The sequence below is a fragment of the Cyphomyrmex costatus genome, unplaced genomic scaffold, assembly GCF_001594065.2.
Source record: "Cyphomyrmex costatus isolate MS0001 unplaced genomic scaffold, Ccosl1.0 scaffold277, whole genome shotgun sequence".
Taxonomy (NCBI): Eukaryota; Metazoa; Arthropoda; class Insecta; order Hymenoptera; family Formicidae; genus Cyphomyrmex; species Cyphomyrmex costatus.
The window spans coordinates 350174-360273 of NW_017276877.1; the positions used below are offsets into that span (position 1 = coordinate 350174).

A 10100-nucleotide genomic window follows, 5' to 3' on the forward strand; every position below is an offset into this window, starting at 1 on the left:
ATAACGCCTACTATTGGTTAATAATAATGAGCATTGTATTACGGGAGCATTTACATGAAGCTAATTAAAGAGGCAAGTCGACCGGCAAGAGCAAACTCTTCAATCAAAGGCGACAAATGCAGTTCGATTTAATCCATGACTGAAACATTTGATGATTCTGGGACATTTTCCTAATCTTTAAATAGTATAATGATTTTTAATAATTATATATTTCACAATTTTATTATTCCTCACACAGTTTGCTCTATTTGGGTGAGCTAATTATAGTATTATATTTTAAAACGTCATGTTTTCTAATTTTATATTTAATTTACAATTGAATTTATTCATGCGCGCGGTTAGAAACTAGTTGGTGATATTTTATATATATTATTTGATTTTGTAATTAACGGTATTATCATGTTATGACTTTGTGTCTATAATTTTGTATGTGACTCTTATATGCCTTTGTTTACCTTTGTTTTTTAAATACTAAGGCTAATTCTACAATGTGCTTTTTGTTTCCTGTTTCTTGCTGTTTGTCTCTTGGCTTTTCGATCAAGAAGGCAAGAGACAAACAACAAGAAACAGGAAACAAAAAGCACATTGTATAGAATTAGCCTAAGAGTCCTGTATATTTTCTTTATGTTTATATTTTAAGTTCAAGTAATGCAAATTTTTATAAATCTGCTTTCTATAGCTGAACTTTTGGAACTAATAAAAGTGAAATAAGTATATATTTGATATTGGATGAGAAAGCAAGAGAGTTCTAGTGCAAGAGTTTAGTATAAGAATAAAATAATCTCATATATAGTTGAAAATGTTAAATTTTCTAAATCTGCAGATAGAAGTATACTGATACCTACTATTCGAAAAATTTTAATAGATCGCAAGAATCCACATGTCTTTGTTATGAATTAAAATTTTCAAAGGTCAGACGATAAAATTGTAGAAAAAACAAAGAACGTCAATATAGGTAACGCGAAAAAACTGTAGCACAAATAACCATAAATTGATCAATTAATCTTTAAAGAGCGCGGACATCTATTTTCTAAATCTTATAACAGCTTTTCCTTGGATAAGGTTTATTATAATTTATCATATTCCTTGCTTCAAAAAAATATGACCCTGTTTTAGCCCCACTGTAGCGGTACTAAAGAGACTTTCTATCCTGTAAAGGTTAAAGCGACTTATAGCGCTATTCAATTAAAGCTCCATCCGCTGAAAATCAAAATCGGGATCTTCAACGAAAAACCGTGAAGCTATAAAATCATAATTACGTAATTTTAGGAAGATGAAAAACTTTGATTTAATCGCTGCATCGTCGCGTAATGACGAGCGACTTGACCCTTATCTGTTTTGTAAGAAAAAAAACGAGCAAAAAAATGAGCGGTGAAATAATAATAATAATAAAAAAAAGAGATGGTAATATATACAGAAATACAAAGTACATAACGAGGTTATAATTACTCATCGAGAAGACGAGTGATTACTCGCGGAGAACATGACAAAGCTTCTTTCCGACAGTTATTAGTCATAAATAAAACGCAGAGAGAAAACATTTAACGGAAATAAATATTTACACTGATATATGTAAATTGCAATATATGTTAAATGCCTATTAACGTACTTCTTGCAAAACGGATTCGTAATATTAATTTCTCCGCTGCTCTCTCGCGTATTCTGGTATATAATTCGGCCACAATCCATCGTTCGGCCATTCTATCGATTTCGTGTAAATTCAGCACAATAGCTCCCCCAATTCTTATTACGCAATACACACGTGAATCAAGAATCGAAGCGGCGCTTGGGCTCGCAATTGAGTTGCCTAATTGCCTGACAGAAATTACGCGAGCTAATCGAACACCAAAAAGGGGTATTGAGAATGTATTTGCGCGGACGTGTCCTCGCTCTATTGAGGGCCGGCACGGCCATTTCAGGAGCGTACAACTAACTTTCAGGAGCGTGTCCTTAAATCGTGATAAAGATCCAGGCGAGGTGTATATTTTTGTCGAGTTTCTCTCTAAAGTTGAAATGCTCAATTGAAGAGCAACAAGAATAGAAAATAATAGATTGAAATCTACCTACACCATTCCTAATCTGAACGTTGAAATCTATTATTCAGAGGTCACCTATTTTTCTTGTTTCGTTAAATCTATTAAAAGCTTTCTACAATAGGTTATTAGTTGTAAAACAGAAGTTAAAAGTTAGAAATTAACCAATTGAATTTAATATGAGAAAAATACTCCACTATTGTTGATTTATTTCTAGCTTTTGATTTCTGATTTATTATTAATTAACAGAAATTTTAACATACATTTTGTTGTATGTTTAATTGAATACACAATGTAACCTAAATTTTTTATATAATTTCGAGAAATTGTTGTTAATCTCTATTTAAATTGCCCCACTTTACCCCATAGAAAGCTTGTAACACATAAAATGATATAAGCTGTTCTCTAAATTTCTTGGAATGAAATCTCACTCCAAAAGAATGAAAATCTGTCACTCTTATTCGATAGTAGCAGAATTTTCACTCCTCTTACAAATGAAACTTTAATCTAAAAAGATTTAAAGAGTGCATAAGCATAACATAAGGCTGTCGACCAATGAGCATTCAGCATAAAGACTATATTGATTCATATAAGATACTCATTAGTCTAGCGGCTTTAGGGCAGGAACACAAGAGTCTTGCATAACTCATATCGCATAATGCATAAAAATGAATCAATCAAAGTCTTTTATTTCCTTTTTTTTTTACACAAAAGACAGATTGGTTTATCTGCTTACGCATTATGCGTTATGTAAAGATCTTTTCGGTCTTTATTTTATGTTTATACAAATTATGTTATTTTACGTGTGATGAACTCTAATGTATAATAAAAAGCACAGAGAACACAGATTTCGACCTACCAAGTGATCAATTGTGTGTTTTAAAACGAAATAAAAGTTACAAAAGTGAGCAAATTCATTAGGGATTTTGATCAATAAAATTATAAATATTCTAACAAAAATTTACTCTTTTGAAATTTTCAACTTATTTCCTGATATACACGATTTAGATTATATTTTAGATTTTTTTTTCGTGTTTTCTGTTCCTATTGTCTGTCCTTTAACCTTAATTCAATTGTGCGTTAACCTTAACAAAATCAGAAAAAAATAGACGACTTCTAACCTTCCGTCGTAATTTGTAAATTTCGAAAAGAACACACGTTAAAATAAGGTGAGATAAATATAGCGTGTGAGATGTTTGCGCATTATTTTTAAATAAATTCATTCCTATTGGATTACAATATCAATACTCTCTTTCCCGGTATTCTATTTTAGAGAAATAAAAAGAATGTGCTAGCCACAGAATCCAATTTATTAAACAGATATAAATGATTATTGTGACATCGTCGACAAAAAGGAAATAGATCATTTTCCAGAGGGAAGATCGTAACCCAATAGTTGCTTTCCATTTTCACGCAAATGAAACTGCAAATTTGAAGTGAGCTGAGTATGAAATACTTAATGACATCACTACTTGCTTATTTTGGTAAAATTAACAAATGACAACACAGATTCATAACCTCACTTTTAAGGTGAGTCTACGAGATTCAGTAAGCACACGTTCTCGAACTTTGCAGTTTACAGATAAAAACTCGGTTGAATCTCACTTCTCAGAATGCAAAAGAAACGCGCATTCAACTGAGTTATGACGTCACAAGTGAGAATTATCTGAGAATCACGAAGTGTAAATGGAAAGCAATTAATATTACCATCAGAATTTATAATATGGTTTACATATCACATTTAAAATTCTTTCATATTTAAAAATGAAAAAAGAAGAAATTGGAGCAGCGAATGATCGAATATCAATGCATTACTTTTTCATGCGTGAATTTGATTCCGAAACAACGAAAATGCCTTTCTAGTGAGATCAGCCAATCATGTAACTTTCTCCCTAAAGCGGAAACAGTGAAAAGTGAAAATTTTTGTGTATGTATACCTAGATACATACATTCACAAAAATCTTCATTTTTCATATTTTCGACAAGGAAGAAGTTACGTGCTTCACCTCTAAGCCCTCTAAGCTAACAATCATATAATTCTTTCTCTGTGGTACATAAAAAATGCACAATAAAAACCTTTTCCACTACATTTTACGATAAAAATTTTCACTTTTGACATTTCCATCTTGGAAAAAACCATATTGCTATGCTATAATAATGAAAAGTGAAGATCTTAGACCTTCAATAATACAATTTCAAAATTTATCCTGTGTACTTGTCATTATTTTATATATGGTAATGCATAATCCATAAGAGATTTTCCATAATAAGCCTTTAGTAATGAATCAAAAGTCAGAAGCTGGAAATTGACCAATTATAGTCGAGTATTCTTCTCATGTTCAAATGTGATTGGTCAATTTCTAACTTCTGACTTCTGATTTATTACTAATGGGCTTTCTACAATAAGCCATCATCTAAGCTTGAAAAAAAATCGTAAGAAATTGACCAATCATGTATTCTTCTCACATTGACTGTGTGTGTGATTGGTCAATTTTTTATAACTTAAAACTGAAAGCTTGGATAATATAATATAATATTTTATTGTAGGAAGCTCACAATGGCTTACGGAAAGCCTTTTAGAAAATGAACCATTCAAAGCCATTTCTTTTCCTTAGCACGATATAAAAGACTCATATTAGTTGATTTTTCTTACGCCTTATACACTATGTATCGTGCAAAGATCTGTGTTTCCAGCCTTAACATTCTCTACATTAAGCCATTAGCTAAGCTTAAGCGAGCTTAAGTCGTAAGAAATTGACCAGCCACAATCGAACGTGAGCGGACCAACCGACTACTTGATTGCGATCAATTTTTTTATGGCTTATCGCGGAAAGCCGCTTAAGAACCGAAGAAAGGAAGAAGAGTGTCGGACGTTTCCTCGATCGCGGTCGCCGCTGCGATGCTCACCTGTTTGCTGTCGGCGCCGCTGTTCAGCGGTGAGCTTTGGCTGATCGAATCGGCGGCGCCAGCGGCAAAATTAGCCGGAGCAATCTCGATGTTCGAACTTTGCTCCGCGGCGATGACGGCGACGGCGACGGCGGCTACGGCGACGTCGTCGTCGTTATTATTGTTGCTGTTGCTGCTACCGGACGTCGATACGGCGTTGACGTTCTCTATATCGATAACTACATCGGCGGCAGCAGCGGCGGCGGCGGCGGCGTCGGCGGCACGGTCGCTTTCAGCGATCTTGTCAGGAGCTACCGGTTCCTGACGATGTTCCGGCCCTGGGGCCATCTTGATCGAGATTGACAGCGCGGTGTCCGCGGTGCTCATGGCTCCCTCGTCATCTCTCCTCTTTTCTCTTTATCCTTCAAGGGGCGCGAAGGGCCGCGAAAGGACTGTTCGCATACCGCATTGAAGACGCAGTACTCTCGGTTGGACGAGCGCTTAGATGAGGACAGGCGTCGTTGACAACGTCGAGGTCGAATCCAAGGATTGCTTGTGCAGGGCGCTAAGTCTTTTAATCGTTTAATCGAATTAATCAGCTTTTCTTCTCCTTGTACTTTCTTGGATCATAGAGAAAGAGAGAAAGAGAAAGAGAGAGAGAAAGAGAGATAATCGCGACCTAGAAAAGGTGGACCAGCTGATCGAAATGTTGACAGGAACGTAGACGAGCCGTCGATTCAGGATTCAGTTTAGTTGAAGAGTCGTAATTCTCGTGTTGAAAAGTATTCAGGCCAGAAGACGAGACAGAGAGAGAGAAAGAGAGAGAGATACACACAGAGAGTCCTTAATCTGGAAGGGAGGCAATCGAGATCCAGGAAGGACGATTTCGATCGAAGACGACACTCTTCCGTGGGTTATTCCGGGGATTCAACACGCGCACACAATTTCTCGGTGTGACGCGGAATTTCCGCGGAGACCCTCGCACTGGATTCCGCACGCGCGTGCGCGCGCGCGCGCGCGCGCTCAACGGAGAAAGATGGCCCCGTGGTGCCTCTCGCGGCGATTGATTCTCCTGGAGAATTCAACCGCGAGATTTTCCTCTCGCGGAGGATCTCGGTACCGCTTTCTCCGTCCGGGAGATCGGGACGGCGCACTTCGCGCAACACTCCGTCGGCGGTGGACGTCCCTGATACGCGCTCAACCTCGCGCGAGTTTGAGGTTAACTCGGACTGTCGAGCGGACTGTCAACTGGCGCGGCGGCGACACAGCTGTCCGTCGCGACGTCATCGATCGCGACGAGCTGTGGCGAAACGGTGTTTTTTTCGGAGACGATTGTTTTCCTTCCTCGTCGTCGCAACGAAGGTATATACACACGTGAGAGCGGGAGAGAGAGAGAGGGAAACCTTACGGCGACACTCGGAATCACACAGCGTTTCCTTCCCGAATACGTTCCGAGAGCGAGGCGTCCCGTTCTCGGGAGGGCAACTTACGTAAACGCGAGCACCGCTCTGGCGGTCACATGTCAAATTTTGAACGATCGACGCGTCGCCCAACGGGTGGATTCGACCGCGTGCGCTGCTGCTTCTCGCCTCTCCTCCACCGCCTCCTCTCTCTTGTTCCTCTTCTGTCGAGGAGTGACGAGGGTGGATCCCTCCGGCTTCTCAAAAGTGCAGATCTGCCGAGAATGGTCGTCGGGGCCGAGAATGGTGATTCGGTGTCGCTGTCGCGCTCGTCGGCGTTACCTCCCGAAAGTGGAGAGCCCGGTGGTCGGACAGTGCCATTTCTAAATGTACAACGTCGACGACGATGACAACGGGTGAGGGCGGCGGCGTCGTCGAGGCCTCTCAGGCAGCGAGGAGGGTCGCGGATAGGCGGCGGCGGCGTCGTCGAGGTACGGCGACACGCAACGGGAAACCGTCCAATTTTGGCGTTACGACGCGGCGATGTTGATAATCGCCGCCGCGCGGCGAGCACTCATCGATTCAAAATGGCCGCCGCCGCTGCGCGCACGCACGCACGCACATATACGTGGTACGGTACGCCACGGAGCGACGAGAGAGAGAGAGAGAGAGTGCGAGTGTCCGTTTCGCGAGGATACGTCTCTCGCGGGGGAAAACGCTCGCGCGTTAAAAAGCCCAGCTCTGCGACGCTCCCTCTTCCCTGCCGCATACAAACACACACCCGGGACAGACGGTGGCGCGCGCGCAAGCGCGTACCCGCGCCGCGCGCGGCGCGTCGCCTATTTCCTTCGGCCACGCGTCCCGTGCGGCTCGGCGAACGAATCCGTCATCGCCGGCCAGCGCGCGACGTCGCGATCCGTCGGCGCGACACCACGGACGGTCCTCACTGCGCGAATACCGTCGGCATAGCAGATACCGCGCGCGCTCTCCTTCCTCTCTCTCTCTCCCGAGTAGAGTCAATTTAATTCTGGTCCCCGAGATCGGGCGCCGGGTTATCGATCGCGCGACATTGCCTCTTCCTGGGGAGGGGAGGAACGGTTGGCTTCTCTCCGCGACGCACGTCTTCCAGCGAACCGGAGGATCGGCTCCGGATGACGACGACGACGCACGCACGCACGCGGCGAATGTTTATCAGCGAGATTCACACGGCGGGTCGCAAAAGCCGACCGCGGTGGAGCTTCGATTTTGAGCGAAAGACGCGCACGGTGATTCGCGCGCGGAGCCGATCCGCGAAGGGCGAGACGCGGGGTCCACCCTGGAGGAAGCTCCGGGGACACCCTCCGGCCGAGGCGCGACGCCGCGGTCGTCCGCACGCGCGCGAACGATTATCACCGGGGAGAGCCGAGAGAGCGGGACCAGTCTTGCTTTACAACGGACTTTTGACACTTTCCCGTCGCGACACATATACAACAAGCGGGATCGCTCGCTTTTGCGCAGAGGAACGGCGGCGGACCAGCCGCTCTTGGCCCTCCGAAAATGTCGTCCGGCGTGCAGCCGCGTGCCCACTCGGCGCAGCGCCCGGGTCCTTAGCTGATCTCCTTGTGCTTCCGTTGTAACAAGCAGAGATAAAACCGAAATGTTACTTTCTTATACCCTTTATTTATGAATAAGTGTACCAACAATTTTTATTTGAATTAAATTATTAGGGAGTATAATTTCGACGGTTTTTGTTTTTTTCGACGTGGAATCCACCAGTTACCAGAAAGATGGGGAAAAAGTAGTAGCCCGATCATCCTAGACAAAATTTGACCATCATTCAAAGTTAATTTAAGTACAAAATTTTTTGACGCAGTTAGGTTCCAAAGATGGAATAGAATATAAAACCACAATTTTATACCAAAATTTGATATGGCGTCTATCCGGAATTTTGGATTTTGCGTTTTTTCCATTTTGCAGGCGTATTTTGCATTTCTCGCTGAAAATGGTAATAACCAAATTTATAGAGAATTAAATTCTCTATCTTTTTTATCTGAACAATTTTGTTGTAAAATGATTATTTATTGCTAATAATGAGCAAAATGTCAAAAATTAGGACATTGACCCAGTTTTTTCAATTTTTGGACCATTTTTATTAAGAATAAGTGACACATTCAAATGGCAAAGTTGTAGAGGACTAAATTCCCTACAACTTTTGTAGAAACAAGTTTTTCGTACGACGTATGAATCACGGCCGGTAACATAGTAGCATAGGGGAAGACTGTCAACTCAGGCGTGGGGGAACTCGCAAGTACCTGGGATCGGGACAATAGAAGAAAGGTAGGCCTTGTGAACAGCTGTTAGTTGTTATTAGCTGTCGTTATTAGTTGTTTTTGTTATTTGTTGTTTTTTTTTAGTTTTTTTTATTTGTTGTTTATGAGTTGAGTCGCTTTTCCGCCATGCCTCTGTGTTCAGCATGTTCCCGGGCGTAATCCATGCGTCGTACGAAAAACTTGTTTCTACAAAAGTTGTAGGGAATTTAGTCCTCTACAACTTTGCCATTTGAATGTATCACTTATTTTTAATAAAAATGGTCCAAAAATCGAAAAAACTGGGTCAATGTCCTAATTTTTGACACTTTTTGCTCATTATTAGCAATAAATAATCATTTTACAACAAAATTGTTGAAATAAAAAAGATAGAGAATTTAATTCTCTACAAATTTTGTTATTACCATTTTCAGCGAGAAATGCAAAATACGCCTGCAAAATGGAAAAAACGCAAAATCCAAAATTCCGGATAGACGACATATCAAATTTTGGTATAAAACTGTGGTTTTATATTCTATTCCATCTTTGGAACCTAACTACGTCAAAAAATTCTGTACTTAAATTAACTTTGTCGAAACTCCTACATTGATCGGGCTATAGTGGCTAGCGGTGGACAATACTTGGAATGAAACATTAGGCGCCGTTCTTTCGCAATAAATGCCCAATTTTTGATGAAAAAACGGCGGAAACTAATACACCTAATCTAATACATTCAGCGCCTATCTGTATGTACATGTATGATATAATCTTACGAGATGTAATATGAATGTATGTTACATATGATGTATGTATATTATATATATCATAAGCGATGTATGTAATTTGATATATTTTTTTGTATTATTTTATTCATTGAGAAGGACAACATTTATGATCGTGAAACATTTGCGATTATTTCATGATTGTATCATATAAATATAAATAATCAGCGTACCTCAATCAGCTGGGCTATCATTGCTCCGATTTGGTATTGATTTGAATTATATATTCAACACAGCCTGATAATAGATAACTACATTGTTAGAATTGCTTATCCTCTTTTAGTCTCTCGCCTGTTTTTACCACTGTTCAACTTTAACCTCGGTACAAACAAATTCTCTTCATCGTATTATTCTAAGAATGAAACAAAAGATGGAAAGTAAATTGAATTGAGATTAAAGTTAATCTGTATTGATAGAAACGAACATTAGACAGTTTTTTTTTGTTATTTTTACCAATTGTTACTTTAGAAAAATGTTCTAAAAATTACCAAGTTAAACCGAGATTAAAATTAATCTCACGTGGAACCAGAACTTATGTATCTTTCAATGTAGATTAACTTTGATTGGTAATTTACTTTTATCCTTTTCTAATGCCTGTTTCCACCAATGCAGATTAACTTTAATCTCGGTTTAACTTACTGTTAATCTTTTTCTAATTTTTAGAATTTGAACGAAAAAGACGAAGAGCAAATTGAACCGAGATTAAAGTTAATC

General features: G+C 40.2%; 1 protein-coding gene across 4 annotated transcripts in view; it reads right to left on the reverse strand.

Moving 5' to 3' along the window:
* tyf (twenty-four) overlaps window positions 1–10100 on the reverse strand; it is a 29548-nt gene that overhangs the window by 13983 nt on the left and 5465 nt on the right. For 2 of the 4 annotated variants that reach the window (XM_018541157.1, XM_018541156.1), the window contains exon 1: window positions 4941–5553. The exons of 1 other annotated variant lie outside the window; for it this stretch is intronic. In XM_018541157.1, the coding sequence (XP_018396659.1) occupies window positions 4941–5306 (366 nt within the window). In that variant the 5' untranslated portion in view covers window positions 5307–5553. Of the gene's footprint in view, window positions 1–4940; window positions 5554–10100 lie in introns of those variants that run through there. One more of the 4 variants, XM_018541155.1, reaches the window with a different exon arrangement.